Source organism: Micromys minutus (genome assembly GCF_963924665.1).
Source record: "Micromys minutus genome assembly, chromosome: 1".
Classification (NCBI taxonomy): Eukaryota; Metazoa; Chordata; class Mammalia; order Rodentia; family Muridae; genus Micromys; species Micromys minutus.
Window position 1 is genome coordinate 31,224,677 of NC_137969.1, and position 16,398 is coordinate 31,241,074.

The 16,398-nt window shown below is 51.1% G+C and overlaps 1 protein-coding gene across 1 annotated transcript; it reads right to left on the bottom strand.

The window, feature by feature from the left end:
* Nucleotides 1-1,125: 1,125 nt before the first annotated feature.
* NACAD (NAC alpha domain containing) lies at nucleotides 1,126-8,784 on the bottom strand (the record flags this gene model as incomplete). The annotated part of the gene is given in 9 exon segments (XM_080919706.1): nucleotides 1,126-1,140; nucleotides 1,234-1,356; nucleotides 1,499-1,642; nucleotides 1,730-1,876; nucleotides 2,128-2,199; nucleotides 2,281-2,433; nucleotides 2,436-2,482; nucleotides 2,485-6,033; nucleotides 8,528-8,784. Coding segments are annotated over 9 exon segments (4,317 nt in total). The 5' UTR covers nucleotides 8,595-8,784.
* Nucleotides 8,785-16,398: the final 7,614 nt, after the last annotated feature.

Genomic DNA, 16,398 nt, shown 5'->3' on the forward strand with positions numbered 1-16,398 from the left:
GACTGGGGTAGAAGAGGCCACTGGTGCTTCTGCTTTGGCTCTGTGGACAAGCGACAGGAATAGGCGTTTTGGTATTTCTCACATGTCAGGGCTACCTTGATCTATGCGTCTGTGTATATGTATAGATTATCCCTAGGACAGCACCATGCTCTGGCCCTGTGCTAAGCTTCCCTGATGAACAGAAGTACAGTATATAAGGAGGAGTGAAGCCTGCAGAGCTGAGAGTTGGGGCTGCTGAAGGCTGACATGGGTCCTATGCCCTCACTTTGTCCCCTACCATCAGCTCTTCCCATGCCTCTGACTTCATTCTGGCCTCTGCCCTCTAGACCCTTGAAGCTCTTCTACCCACCAAAAGAGGAGGGAAGTGACCTGGGGTCAGGCTGCCCTAGAAAGCTAGCCTAAGGTCATATGCCTCTGCTGCCCATACTTGGAGAGGAGGCTCTGTGTCCTGGTCAGAAGGCCATGGGGCTCTTTGGACACCTTGGTTGTATCCAGCACCAGCCACAGTGTCCCTGGGATCTCCGGATGCTTTCCTCAGTGGTATTGTGGCTTCAGGACAGTATGTGACAGAATTTTCCTGTCACCTGTCCTGGAGCCAGTCATGGGAGCCGAGGCCAAGCCAAGGAAGTTGAGACACTATTGGGTAGTCTCTTGTTTTACATGCAGCTAATTCCGTCGTTGAGGTGGGGATACTGAAGACAGAGTGATGTCCACCCTGTGCTCAGTTACATCCTACTGTTCCATATGCACTATGTGGCAGGGCGTATGTGGAAGGAAAGGACCAGGGCTGCCACCCTTCTATAGACAAAGCCGAGGGAGGTCCAGAGAGAGACCAGGGGGTCCCGGGAATGACAGGGCCACGTGAGGAGACACCAGAGGGCAACCAGGTAACAGCAGAGATGAGTCAGATATTAAAGGGGTGGGGAGGCAATGGGGTGATAGCATCAAGCAGTGAGGTAACAAGGCAGCAAAGGATACCAGGTGCCAAGGAATCCCTAGAGGGCAGTGACTGGACATCAAAAGGCCCTGATGAGACAACTGAGGGGACTCCAGAGGGTGAGCATGTGACACTGGTTTATTGAGCTGCTAGGCTGAGGAGAAACGGCTCCAGCTTCCAGTCAGCAGCTACATTGTCAGTTCCTGTGGAAGAATCGTCATGTTAGCGGAAGGTCTTTTGTGAAGGACCACACTAGGGACATCTGGGCTAAAGAAAAAAAGCCAATATTTGCTCACCATGATGGCATTAACAATGTCACTGTGGTTGTCTTTCAGGGCCCGAACAGCCTTTGCTCTGGATACATTGGCCTGGGCCATCACCAGTTCAATGTCACGAGGTTCTAGTCCAGCCTCCTCTACCTAGTAGAAAGGAATAAGGAAGTGGCTAAAGCTACCTGAGACCCCTTGAAGTAGTGTGCTGCCCAGGCAGAGTAAAGTCCCACCCTGACCTTCAGCCCACCCCCACACACCCATCAAAACGTCCGGAGCCTCTAGGCCTCACCTCCTCATCTTCCTCCTCTTGCTCCTCACACTCTGGTCTCACCCGGGGCCCAGGTGCCAGCTCAGGGACCAGGGCTGAGGACTCTGAGGGCACCTTGAATTTCTCTGCTGCAGCTTTGTGTACTTGCTGGGACAGGTCCTCAATCTACAGTACAGACAGTTGTGTGAGTAGAGCTCACTGACTCCTGCCCTTCCTCCCAAACCACACAGCATGATCATAGCCAAGACAGACCTTGGCCTCACCAAAGACCACATAGGTGTCCGAGGCAGGGCTCTTGAAGACATCTGGCTTGGCAATCACAAACAAGATGTTCTTTGACTTCTGGATGGTGATCCTAGTGACTCCCTGAATCTGCCGTAAGCCCAGTTTCGACATTGCCTGAGGCAGAGAGCAGGAACACTTAAACCACCTTTCCTGTGGCTGGCTGGCTACCCTTCCCCTTGTCAGGCAGACCTCCCTTTGTAAGTCTCCTCAGGACATTCCAGTGTTTAGGGGAAGGGGTGGAATACTAGATTTGACCAACCCTCTTCATGGATAATATTTCACTGGCTACCGGGTTTGAGGGGCGTTAGTGAGGATGCCTCCCCTATGTCCTCTCCCAGGGTCCTCTAGGGGAGCTCTCAGCTGACCTTTCGAGCCTTCTTCTCACTGCGGCTTTGCTTGGCTTTGGCAATCGTCTCCTCATTGCTGCTTGCTGGGCCCTATAGGAAGGTGAGGGCTAAGCATCTGTAGGGGCTGGGCTGGTGCTCACCCAGAGACCCACCCCCTTCTGGGGCCAGCACCTGTGCCGGGCACTGTGATTTCTGAGGTGAGATATCCTGTTCATCCAGCTCACCGGACGACTCTCCATGGCTATCCGAATGCTGGCCAGAGCCTGGGGCCCTCTGCGAGTCTGGGGGAGGGGCGAGGTATGAGGGCCTCTTACTATTTTGAGTGGTCCACTAGACCCATCCTCTAGTGTCCCCCTGGGGAGAGTCCAACTGGCCCCTCACCACCACACATGCTCTTACCTTCCTCCAAGCTATCTTCATCCTCTTGTTCATGAGCTGGGGACCCTCGAGGGCCCAATGGGTTCTGGGTCCCAGAGGGAGGAGGCACTTGGCAGGGGCTTGAGATGATGCAAGCCAGGTCTTTGGCATCTGTGGGAGTCACCTTGGGGTTGATGGTGGAGTGAGGTGAGAGGCTGACACGCTGTCGGGCTCCCAGAGGCTTTGTGGATCCTGAGGTGGTAATGGCAACTGCTCCCTGGGCTCCTGCCCAAGGCATCACACCACGAGAGGCTGGGGGCTTCTCTTCCACAGAGGCTTTCTGGGGAGTGGGGCACAGGCAAGGGTCTGGGGGCTCTGGGGATGATTGGGATGCCCTGTCGAGGGCACTAGGAGCAGAAGGGTCAGGGTCCAGAAACCTGTTCTGAGGTGTGGTGAGCAGGTCACCAGCAGAGTTTTCTGGGGAAAAATTAAGGGTATCAAGGGTCACCTTGGTCTGTTCTCCGCTGCCCAGGCCCAGCACAGGCTCCTGCTGCTGGAAGGGTGGTACACACCTGGCAGTCTCTTCACAGTAGACCCTGCTCAGTGTGCATGTGGCTCTTGCTGGGGACCCTGGGCAAGAACCTAGCTTGGATTGTACAGATACAGCCACAGGAAGCCTGGGGCCTGAGGAGTCCTTGCTGCTCTTTCCCTCTACAGCTGAGTTCGTCAGCTGTGGCTGGCTGACCTCAGAGCGTGCAGCAGAATGTGCCTTGAAAGTCTCCGTGGTACCTTGGGATGCTGCTGACTTGGACCCATTTCCCAGCCCTGGTGGTTTGTGGCCTCTACCACGCTTGTTCTTGTCCCTTTGAGGTGAGTGTGTCTTGACCCCATCATGGGCTTCAAGACATGCTCCTTGCTTGGATGCAGGTATGTTTTCAGCTACTTTCTCCCCCATACAAGGTATGGGCTCAGAATTCTTTGTGCTCAAAGTGGGACCTGACTCTTTTCCTGGAGTCCCAAAATTGTCACTCTTTACAACTGGCTCTGAGCCATTCTGTTGGGCTTGGTATGAAGTTAGGAATAATGACTTTGGAGGAGGTTCTTCTATATCCTGTTCCTTAAGCACTGGCTTTGGTCCTAGGGCCACACCTAGTTCCCGATCAGCCTCGGAGGCAGAAGGCTTGGTCTCTGGGGTGTAGCCTGCTTCTCTCTGCAGGGCCTGAGAGCTGTCTTGAGCTATCAGCTCTGGGTGTAAGATGGAATCTGTACCTTGAGGGGGTGGAGGTGCCACCACAGGGATGTCCTGGGTTGCTGTGACAATCCCTTCATCCTCCTGGGACTCCAGTGTTCCTGCAACCACAGATTCTAGGTCTGAGGTTGAATCTAAGCCTTGCAGCAGTGAGGGTGATGCTATTGGGGTAACTTGGGGTATGGTGACGCCCTCCTCATCCTGCTGTGGTCCCAGCGTGGCAGCGACCTCAGCTTCTTGGTCTGAAGTGGGATCTGCACTTTGCAGGGGTAGAGATGGAGCTGTAGGAAACTCCTGAAGTGCCGCGACAGTCGCTTCATCTTCCTGGGACCTCAGTGTGAGCACAGCCTCAGGTTCTGGTTCTGAAATGGGCTCTGCACCTTGCAGGACTGGGGATGATACCACAGGGGTATCCTGGGGCTCTGAGATGCCTTCCTCAGCCTGCTGGAACTCAAATGTGGCCATAGCCCTGGCCTCTGGACCTGAGGTTGGATCTGCACTTTGTAGGGTTGGAGGCAATACCACAGGAACATCCTGAAGCACTGTGACACACCTCGCATCTTTCTGGGGCTCTAGTGTAACTACAGCCACAGACTCTGGGCCTGAGGTGGGGTCTGTGTTTTGCAAGAGCGGGGGTGACGTCATATGGGGGTCCTGCGGTATTGTGGTACCTCCCTCAGCCTTCCAGAGCCCCACTGAAGCCACAGCCACATAGTCCTGTGTGGAGGGAAGGCCCTGGCCTCCCTCCTTCAAGTGCTCAGGAAGGACTGGGCACAGGCTGGGGCTTGCCTCTGTGGTGAGGGGCCTACAGCCTGAAATCATGCTTATCCCCTTCTGACAGGGCTCAGGAAGAGCCTTGGATGCTTGTTTAGCAACTGGGTCAACTTGGTTCCCCACCCAAGGGGTCGCTGTGGTAGCTTCCTCCGCCTGGGAGCCTGGAGCTGCTTGCGGAGCAGGAGGTGTCCTAGTAGCTTCAGCCTCTGCGCCTAAAGTTAGGATCTCTTCTGCTATTTCTGAAGCTGACGCCTGGCTATTGGTAGGACGAATCTCTTGCTCTTGCTCTGATGTCTGAGGTGTGAACTCTGTCCCCAGAAATGTGGTCCTGCTCCTGAACTCCTGTTCTGTATTCTGAGCACTGGGCTGGGCATGGGGCTCCTCACTGTACAGCCTGTCATCATCTGCCCCTGCATAGGAAGCTGAGTCTGAGTCAGAGGAGGCTGCCGAGGTATCGTCCCGGAAGGCGAAGGCCTCGTCCATGCCCTCGATGATGGACAGATCAGACAGTGACTGCAGGAAGGAGGCAGATGTGCTGTCATCCTCACCTTCTCCAGCCAGGTCTCCGTCTGGGGTTGCAGCAGCAGCAGCAGCCTCCTCTTCGTCCTCCTCCTCCTCCTCTTGGGGCAATGGTGTCACCTCTACAGCCTCCACCTGGAAGATGAGGCTACCCCGGAAGGGTAGTAGAGCAGCAGGGATCATCGGGTCGTTGGCCAGGCAGTTCGGGTCAAAGAAATGGCCCTCTTGGCTCCAGGAAGAGCTGCTGTCTGCTGAGAGGCTAGACTCAGAGGACAGGGGCTCTGAAGGTGATGTGGGGTGTGGCTCTAGTTCGTCCACCACTGACCCTGATGGGGAGATGCCCCAGTCGGAGGGAACGTCCAGCCCTTCAGCTGGGGCTAGTAGGCTGAGGGAACAGGAAGGTGATGAGGCCCAGCTGTCCCCATCTGCTGTAATGTAGGAGCCGGAGGGTGAGGCTGGTGTTGGGTCCAGTAACTCATCCAGCAGCTCGGCCTCCCGATCCCAGGCATCCCTGTGGGGCCCATGGTCAGGAAGCAGGGCATAGGTGGTCTTGGTGGGGGTAGAGGGGGGTGTGAAGTAAGAATCGGGATCAGGGGGAGGGGAAGGCACAGGAGGATCACCCTGAGAACACAGCTCCGGAGGTGGGTGCGAGGCAGTGTGCCCACCCTCCCGGTCCCTGAGCACTGGCCAGGCTTCCCTGGATGAAGGGATGAACTGGCATGTCTCCTCACCCATCACGATGCGGGGCTCCAGAGTGGTGGGGAGAGGGACCTCGGCAGGCACAGGCCGGAGAGGCAGGCCCTCAGGGAGGACCACTAGGCTTGGGCTGCCCTCTGCCGGGTCCACCCAGGTTGAGGCAGCTCCACTGGGCCCTGCATCCCAGCTGGCCCCCTCAGGCTGGGGCCGGGCACCTGGCTTGCTGGACAGGAATGTGAGAGCCAGAGGACTAGGCCCTGGGGTCAGGCCATGAGGCTCCCGCTGGTCCCCTTTCAGGATGGTTGCAATAGCTGCATCACATGAGAGATCTGTGGAGACAGAAAAGGACATGAGATGCCCTCTGGACACACATCTCAGGGCCAGGCCAGGTAACTCGAGGATAGTCAGGTTTCCATGGATACAATTCCAAGGAGGGCTGGTCAGGGACGTTAGTAGAGAAGACAATGGCCTGTAGGCACAGTGTATTTCAGGAAGAATTTCCAGGTGTTTGAGCAGATCAGGCAGCTGCTGACAGAGGCTTTACAAGAAGGGGAACCATGCTGTGGTGTATTAGAAACCGAGGATTTGGGGGAAGGCACAAATAGCAATTGTCTCTGTTCAGAATCCAGCTTGCCGGGTCAGTCTGGTTCAGCTGGGCTTGTCAGGAGCAGAGCCACAAGAACCCACTGGGCAGTGCCAGCTCCTTCCTGTGACAAGGGCAGGGGTCCTGCACACTACAGCGCTAGAACATTGCAGGTCTACTGTAAGTAGGAGCCTTTGCCTCTAGCCCATCTCCCTCCTATCCTTGCTTCCTCAGAGCTCTCAGCATAACCCTGCATGGAGCTAAGTTTCTGGAGAATGGAGACAGACATGTACCACAGAGTCTGAATTGCAGCATCAAGCTCAAAAGCACCATGGTGAGAACTGATGCCTACGGGAGCAGGACAGCTGAGGGAAGGCAGCCACTCATGGTAACAGATCCTCCACCATGCTGGGAGCTCCTGGCCTGCCCTGGGGTCTTTCTCTAGGTCTCAGGCACCATCTGGGTCAGGTACAGGTGCTTAGAAAAGCTCATGGGCTGACATGCCTTCTGCTGACATGTTGTACCGCATACACACGCTTGGGCCCCGGAGCACTGTGGGTCAGAAAGTACTGAGGGACTTAGGAAGGTAGCAAAGAAACCTCTCCAGATGGCAGTACCCCACACTCCCTCCTCTCTTTCTGGCTAATGCTGTTCTGCCTCTTGCATGTCCCTACCCAGGTTACTCTGCACATTCATCTGAGTCTTGTGGCTTTTAGCTCAACCCTGTGTTTCTGAGTGCTCAGTTTTAAAGACTCTGTAACAGCCCTGCCCTCAGCTGGACCATGGCCAAAAACACATCTCTTTGAAGTATTCACTTAAAGCCTTCCTAGTGTCCCCAGAGCTCAGTTCACATCCTGTGTAAGAGGGGGAGGGGCAGTGCCTAGGGGCCTGCCGCTCCAGCAGGCACACAGCCAATGCTGCTGGCTTTACCATGCTCATTGGTGACAGGGCAACATCGCCTGCACCGTGGCGGCTTTGTCTTTCTCAGCTACTGAGTAGTCGTCCCTCAGCTAGGATGAGAGGGAAGCTTAGGTGGAGACAGCCACCTCCCTGATCTCTGTTCTCAGCCATGTCTGAGCACTGGGCTCTTTGACACCAGCTGGATTCACTGACCCCAAGCTGGGCTACTATGGCAATCAGGGGTCCTGACAGAAGGGGGTGGGGGGTACCTTCAGGTTCTTTGAGGGACATGGCACTGGATGTGGGTGTGGCTAGTAGCCATCACTGGGTGTCCCCAAGTCAAGCTCTTGCCATCTACACTTCCTAGTGTGACCCCAGAGCAGTAGGGCAGAATTGGGCCAAGGTTAAAATGGAAGGGGGAAAAAAAAAAGGTGTGTATGTGTGTGTCATTCAAGGTCACCAGGCAAAACCAGCTTATGACTGGGTCTGGGGAGTCCGAGCCTAGATTGCCTGTTTCTAGCAAGAGTAGGGTGGGAGCTGTTGGCTCTTAACCAGGATGCAGGACGCTGGATCAGCACTGATACCATCCCCATTTGTGCTCATCCTGTCCCTAGGTAACTTCTTGCACCTAGCAAGGTGCCCTTGGCTTTGCCAAGTTTCACACAGCCCACCTCCAGCAGGGACCATTCAGACTTAGAGTATCCTCAGGCCTGCAAGTGGGCCGACCTCCACCAACATTTAATACCTCTTCTCCAAGGTCTGCATACTAAGACCACTGCTGGCTAGGATACCTGTTCAGGGCCCCACCTCTCAGACCTATCTCTGCCGGTGTCCTCTGGCTGGGCTCCCTCCCAGGTTCCATCGGTCCTAAAACTCCCTTTTAAGTCTAAGTCTTGGGTGCTGCTTGTTACCCTGGGTACCCAAGGTACCTCTAAGGACCCTCTGGTGGTCACAGGATGAGCCTGCAAGGACCCTTTGGGCCTCCTGCTTCCAAACCTGCCACTCCACCATCGGTCCTGGGGCCCAGCTCTCTGTGGACAATGGAACGCAATGTAACACAAAGACTCAAGTAAATGGGACTTGGTCCAAAGAGTACGGTCCCTCACAGCCCAGAGTGAAAGGCCAAGACGCTGCCCTTTATAGCTTCAAGGCTGGGAGGATGCTGTCTGCGGCCTCCAGGCTTTCATGAAATCCTGGGGCTGGAGCGTGGGAGAAAGATGCAGGTAGAGGGAAGAACCGGTCTGGAAAGACAGAGGGGACTGTGGGGATGTAGAGGGATGGAGGAGAGAGAAAGCCAGAGAAAGGTATTGAGCCAGAAAGCGGAGCCGGCGCGGTCTCACCTGTGTGGGATCCAGGCCCTCCTGCCTCAGGCAGCGGCAGCTCAGCGCCTGCAGCCTCCCCGGGCATGGCCTGGACTTGTGCCTGCCGATACCCCCGTCTCTCTGTCCCTCTGTCCGTCAATGCGCTTGGAGTAGCCAGCACGGCCACCGCCCCTCTGCTGGGGGGGGGCGTAAATGACGTCAGCACTGCCCCGCCCGCCTATCAAGCCGAATGAGCGTGCGCCAGAGCGCGGAGCACTGCGGAGCGCCTGAGGGAGGGCGCTCCTTCCCTACGTTCACCCGATCGTCTCTCTCCCACTGCTGAGTCTAGGGCCAGAAGGCTGCGCTCTGCCCCGCCTTTCCCGCGACATCCAAGAGGCTGCTTGGAGGCCAGACTCCTCCCAAGGTGACATCGCCTCTTAACTGGAAAGAGGCAAAAGGTTTCTCCAGAATCAAGGGTACGAGTTAATCTGGGGAGATAGCTACATATTCTGCAGAGGGGGCAGGGCCACTTTAATAAGTGATGACCCAACCTATCGCTCAATGACTGGACAGAGGACACAGGGAGCCTAGGGAAGGAGCCTAAGCCCCTAAGCCCCAAGATAAGCTGAAACAGCAGCTCAGGATTGGCTGGTTCTGGCAGTCAGTCTCCATAGCAACTACCTCCTGTCTCTGTGGCAACGGGAGATGGAACCGAGTGCGCCAGGGAAAGTGGCTCCAGACACGCTCTTGGGCTGAGCTGGATCTTTGACTAATAGCTCAGCGGTCTGCTTCGTTTCCTTCAGTTTTTTATGACAGGGAAGAAATGTATCTCACCCACTCTATTCCCACCAGCCCTGTGCCACACCTCCAGAGACGATGCTTATTACCATTTCCCTTCCTGAAATGTACTATGCTTCCATCCCGGCTGTTGCAATGCTCAGCGTGCCCCCCTCCCCTCTCAGTGCCAGGCACCAGATGAATGAATGACACATTGTCATCTGTGAGCTAGAGTCCTGGAGTCCGGGAAATTGAGGCAAGCAAGGAGGGCGTGTCCCATGTATAGGATTTTTGGATCTACAGGAAGCCAGGTGCTGTTCCCTACTCCCCTGTACCTCACTTGAGGTGCACACCAATGTACCCCTGGTACCACATCCAAATGTAAGCATCTCCTGAATAACTGGTCCCCCTGCTTCGTTGCTGACAGCCCACCCTGTCCTCCTGATATTTGACTTTATTCCACTTAAGTACTGTTACTTCACCCCCAAGGATCTAAATTGTTTCCTCCTGTGAACACCCCCCCCCCTTTTTTTTTTTCTGTGTAGTCTTGGCTGTCCTGGAACTCACACTATAAGACAGGCTGGTCTCGAATTCACATCTGCCTGTGCCTTTGAAGTGCTGGGACCAAAGGTGTGTGTCACCATTCCCAGCCCCTGGTGGCTGTGATGGTCTGACCATGTTGTTTTTCGGGAAGATTGTAGAAGTATCTGGAGCTATGGGTTAGAAAAGACAATTGGCTGCTGAGAGCTTAATGAGCTGCTGTGGGGGCTTAAAGACAGTAATGTTGAGAGGAACAGATGATTGAGACCGGGCTTGGTAAAGCAAAGACTCTACTGGGGGCATCTGTACAATATTTTGAATTAAGAATCTGTGGTTTCTGGTAGGCTGGGGCTGAAGAATGAGCTGTGCTTTTAACAAGAGACCAGCATTACTAACATAAAACCTTTGCTCTACTGAGACAATTGACAATGGTCAGCTGGGGCTGGGGGAAAGGTGAGCTGTGAATAGTAGAGACCAGTATTGCTGAGGCAAAATCTTAAGAGTATTTTCTCAGGGTCAGCACACAGAATTTGTGATTCAGCAGGACCAAAGCTTAATTTCAAGCTGCCAGCCGAGCTTAGGATTGTGTATGAGTACCCAAATGGTTTAGAAATTACTAGTACTGAAGACATGACAGTTATGGAGAGCAGCTGGGAACAATGTATTGGAGACACCAGGTCTGGGACCACTAACAGCAGTGGGTGGGGTCTGAGACACCTTCGTGTACGAAGAGCTTGTAAGGTTCCCCGAGCCTGCTTGGACAGATCACAGTGGCTCCTAGACATTAAACTACACCACTGGGGGTTGGTTTTGCTTTGTAACTGTGCCCTGGTCCTTTGCTCTTGGAATAGAAGTGTATTAATTACTTTGGATTTTAATAAAGTCCAGTTGAGAGACTGGACTTTTAAAGGTGTGTGCCACCATGGCAGATCCAATGTGTGTGGTATGTGCACATGTCACTGCATATGTGGAGGAAGTCAGAGAACATCTCACAGAACTTGGCTTTCTCCTTCCACCATGCTGGTTCTAGAGGGAACTCAGGTTAGGCTTGGCAGGAAAAGGCTTTGCAAGCTGACTTGTTTTGATGGTCCCATAAAACATATTTTAAAATTGACCTTAGATCATCCCTCAAAACATTTTTCTAGCCTTTAAACAGTACCAACATATTTAATAACAGGACTTGGTAGTAAGTTCCAGGACAGCCAAGGCTAACCAGCAAGACCCTGTCTACAAAAACCAAAACAAGGCAGGCATTGGTGGCATATACCTTTAATTTCAACACTTTGGAGGCAGAGGCAGGCAGGTCTCTTGAGTCCAGCCTGGTCTACAGAACAAGTTCCAAGACAGCCTGGGTTAAAAAGAGAACCCATTTTAGGAAACCAAAAAAGTAAAATAACACAGAATATATTCCCATACCACTATGAGCAAAAATCAGAACTCAATAAATATTCATGTATAAAGCAGGATCTACAAGTATGTCCCATAATTCTAGTGGTTGGGAGACAGAAACCAAATTACTGCAAGTTCAAGGCAAGCTGTGTCTACAGTGAGTACAGCTCAGTCAGAACTCCCTGATACGACCCTGTCTCCAAAGAAACACAACACATACACGAAACAAAATAAACCAAAACTAGATTGGAAATTTCTGCCCCAAAGTGGAATTAATATAAAAATAGCTATGTCATCACTATTTTGCAGGGCATCATTTGTTATCTGACTTGGCCTAACAGCAGAGTTGTCTGGCAGGAGCCAAACTCAGACCCCTGCACTGCACCTGAAGGACATCTTGCTCTTGAGCATTTCTCCTTTCCCTCAACCTGACATCTGGTTCCAACATCCGAGTAAAGCAGTCTCTAGGAATAGTTCACACCCAATGTCACCCACGTCTTTTGCCAGGATTTCTCAGATGGAAGTTCCAGATATAATCCTCCTGAGACTTACCATCTGTTGGGAAGCAGTGTTTCTGTGAGAACGGCCTCATCGGGTTGTGTGTGAATACATGGCCTCAGTTTGAACCATTAAGGGTTAGAAGTGTGTCACTGAAGCAGGCTTTGAGACTTCAAAAGAGCCTCCTGTCCCCTGCTTGGTATGAGCTCTTGGCTGTTTTTGGTCCATTCCATGGATGCCATCACACTGACTAGACCAGGAGAGCTCAGGGTAGCAGCTACACTGGGGTTGTTGTAAAGCAAACATCCGTCAAAGAATAGAAATTCAACCAAAATTCAAGGGCTGAGACAGGATTCCTCAGAAACCCGTGCTTTGAGTCATCATCCAATATATGGCACCTTTTCTATTACAGGGATTCATGGGTCCAGCATCCAAGGGGTGGGAATGGTACCATGCACGACCACTTTTAGTGACACAAAAACCTTTTGCTTTCTAATCCTTCAACATTGTTACTCTGCTGGCCAAAAGACTTTGGTACCAGAACAGTGAATGCTTCTGCCCAGAGGCAACAACAAACACCTCACTTAACTGTAAGCGACATTTTGGGCTCCCCCTGCCCTTGAGTCAACGGGTTGAGAAAGTAATTAGCTGGGTGTGTTACATGCATCTTTAACCCCAGCACTTAAGGCAGAGGTAAGTAGATCCCTGTTGAATTTGAGGGCAACCTACACAGTGAGCTCCCAGGACAGCAAGAGCTGAGTGATGCTGTCTCAAAAAACCTACCAACCGCCTCCTCCAAACAGCCTTAAACAAGTTGGAGCAAGCAGTTGTGTTCGAGGTGTGACCAAGGGGGAACAGGACTGCTTCTCCTAAATGAAGTCAGGCTGTCAGTACAGGAGACCCTTCCAGGAATACTTTGGTGTAGTTATGTCCTATGATTACATCCAATGGGAAGTTTCAACCCAGTCCGAGTAGGAATGAAAAGGGTCAGATCCTTCAGGGACGAAGGGAAAGAACCGAGAACTGTTGAGTTGCTTGCAGAGGGTGAATGGGTAGTAGAGGAAAGCAGTTACAGATACCAGCTTAGGCCACTGATAAGTCACAGAAATAAAGATTGTGAATAATGAATGTTGTTTAGTATTCACACACACCTCAGGCATTTGTGTTTGTTTTTTAATGGTTAATCTTGGTTTTCAACTTGTTCGAATCTGGGACCAACTGACAGACACTAGACAAGCTGTGAAGCATTTTCTGGAGATGAGCACACTCCTCTAGAGTCCAGTGCAGATGTATAGGAGTTTGAGGTGGGCAGGCAGGATGGCTCAGTGGACTAGTATGCTTGCTGCATAAACCTGGGGAATAAACATATAAACTTGGACAAACTATCCTCTAGCTTACTCACATGCACATACAATGGCTTTCATGCCCACCTACCATAATAAGTAAATTAGGCAGCTGTGACTAAGAACTATTGAGTCCTGTAGTGAACCTAAAGACTGACTACCCCAGGTGTGCACCACTAAAGTGATAGATGGCTTGACATCTAAACTCTCTAAGGTGTTCACGAATCAGTCACCTGTGCCCCAACCATCATTAATCATATGTTAAAAAACAAAAACAAAAAAACCCGAGGAAATTTTACAAGGGTAAGAGCCCCGTGCTCTTGAAGATCTGTGCTGAGCATGGTGGTTCACCAAACACACGAGCAGATGGACCGCACTAGCCGGAGGGAGCACAGTGCTGCTTGTCTGTCCACACCGCTCCTTGCTAGGGTTGCTACCACGCCACCTTTCACTAAACACCAGAACTCTGCATCTCCAGCCTTCCAAACTGGACTGAAGACAAGTGACTCTCCAGGAATGTTTCAGATCTTGAGAACAAGATCGACGTCACCCAGTCAGCCGGCCTTGAGGCCTAAGCAGCTACCAAGTTCTCAGCTCTCCAATGCTAAGTCATCAACTGGTTCTGCTCCTCTAGAGAACCCTAACACATAGAAAATATCGGCATTCTCCTGTAATTCCAAAACTTGGGAAGTGGTAGCAGGAAGATCAGGATCAGAAGTTCAAGGTCAGCCAGCTTCCACTAAATACAAAAAAACAAGCTCATGAGACTAGCAGGAGAGCTCAGGCCAGGTGGCCTGTGAGTTTGAGGCCATCGTGGTCTACAGAGTTGAGTTCTGGAACAGCTAAGGCTCTACAGAGAAACCCTGTCCTAAAAAGCCAAATAAATAAATAGAAAGGAAAAATAAAAGAGAGCCCAGAAACGGGATAGTATAAACAAATCAACAAACACATCTGTTTGGTTCCCAGGCAGCCCATCTGTCTCTCAGTCTAGCTGTAGATTAGGCATCTGTACAAAGTCAGAGACACACATGTATATACACAGCTCTTTAAAAACAAAATAGGTGCACACCTTTAAACCCAGCACTATGGAGGCAGACAGGAGGATTTCCTGGGTTTGAGACTAACCTGGTCTGTGACAGCCAAAGCTACATAGTGAGACTGTCTCAATTCATTCTCCACCCCCCCAAACTGAACAAATGTCACTGTGCCACAATCATTCTGAGCCCTTGGTCATACAGTGAAGAAACAAAAGCTATCAGAGACCCTTGTTTATTGAACAATTCAGGACGTTGATGACACGCCTCCCCAAAATCTTCAATAGACATAGTGCAATTCTACTAAAATCTCACTAAACCTTGATGGAAAAACAAAGAAGCTACAGCTGAAACCACCTCACATAAGAGGACCCAGTGAGCATTTCTCACTATGCAATCCTGGCTGTCCTAGAACTCACTCCGTAAATCAGGCTGGCCTCGAACTCAGAGATCTGCCTCCTCCTGTCATCCAAGTGCTGGGATTAAACCTGGAGCCCCTGTACCTGGCTACCTGACACAAAGAGATAGCTCAGGCAAGTTCAAACTTGCAATCTTTCTGCTTCAGCCCCTCTAAGAGCTGGGTTACAAGAGTGTACCACCACGCCTGCCTAAGGCAATTTTATCTATCTATCTATCTATCTATCTATCTATCTATCTATCTATCTATCTATCTATCTATCTATCTATCAATGTATATGAGTACACTGTCAATGTCTTCAGATATACCAGAAGAGGGCACCAGATATCATTAGGGATGGTGGTGAGCTACCATGTGGTTGCTGGGAATTGAACTCAGGACCTCTGGAAGAGCAGTCAGCGCTCTTAACCACTGAACCATCTCTCCAGCCCCTAAGACAATTTTAAAGCCACACGGACAGCAAGCTTATCAACAGCCCCCAAACTCAGAAATGGACAGAAAAAGACGCAAACTTTTTACATAAGTACAAATACAAAACCCACCAAGGGAAGAGGGCTCTTAACATAGGATCTGGAGCAGCTGGACACCTAGAGGCCACACCCCTAACCTCATTCTAAATCTCACAAACACTGTAAAGTGCCTGCCTTTAAATGTGAGGAGGATCTGAGCTTGATCCTAGAGTGCATGTGTTTCCAGACTTAGCAAGGCAGAGACAGAAGGACCCCAGGGCTTACTTGGCAAAATCCTGGCCAGACACCACACCGACAATAAATACATAAATAAATGAATCAGAAAGCAAACAAAATGTGGACAGTGTCCTAGGTATAACACCTAGGCTGGGTTCCAGTCTGCACACTCAAGTGCACAAACATGAACACAGGTGCACAAAGAAGCTAGGCAAGAAAGTTCCTCTACTTGAAGATGAGCTCTTGCCTCAAAATCAATTAAGATTTGGGGCTGGAGAGATGGCTCCTGTTAATAGCATTCACTGGCTGATCTTTCAGAAAACCCAGGTTTGGTTCAATTCCCAGCACCCACATGTAAGCTCACAAGTGGCTGTTAATTCCAGTTTTGGGGATCTGATGCCTTCACACAGACATACATGCAGATATAACATCAATGCACATTAAAAGAAAAATGAGGTTAAGAAAAAAAAAGACAAAATTGTCAAAAACTTTTAGGAAAACTTCAGGACTCTTAGGACTAGACACAATCTGTAAGATTTGACACAGAAGTACCAGAAAAGGAAAAATGAGGGGGCTGGAGAGATGGCTCAGCAGTTAGGAGCACTGACTGCTCTTCCAGAGGTCCTGAGTTCAATTCCCAGCAACCACATGGGGATCTGATGGCCTCTTCTGATGTATCTGAAAGCAGGGACAGTGTACTCACATACATGATATAAATAAACCTTAAAACCACCAACTATTAATTGGGAGAAGATATTTGCAAAGGACTAAGACCTAGCCTCTTTAAAACCATGAAACCTGGGCTGGAAGCGTAGCTTAGCAGCAGAGCACTTACTGAGAATGTAGACCGTGGGTCTGATTTCAGCACTGCAATCAGCTGCAGACACTCTACCAGGTGGCAAATGCTCATCTGTTTTATCAAAGATAAATGATGCCCAGAAGATACCAGTAACTTAAACCCTCATCACAAGCAATTTGTAAGAACTATTGCACCAGAGGCTGAGGAGAGCTCAGCAGCTGAGAACACCTGCTGTCCTTCCAGAGGACCTGAGTTCAGCTCTTAGTGCCTATAGGTACCTTCACTCATGGCCTAAACAAAATCTTAAAAGCAAATAGAAACACCACCAGTACAATGTTTGCTGGTCGTGAAATAGCTACATCAATCTAGAAATTGTATTTCCAGTTTTCATCCTGAGTCCCCCATGAACCACTCTTAGAGGAAGAC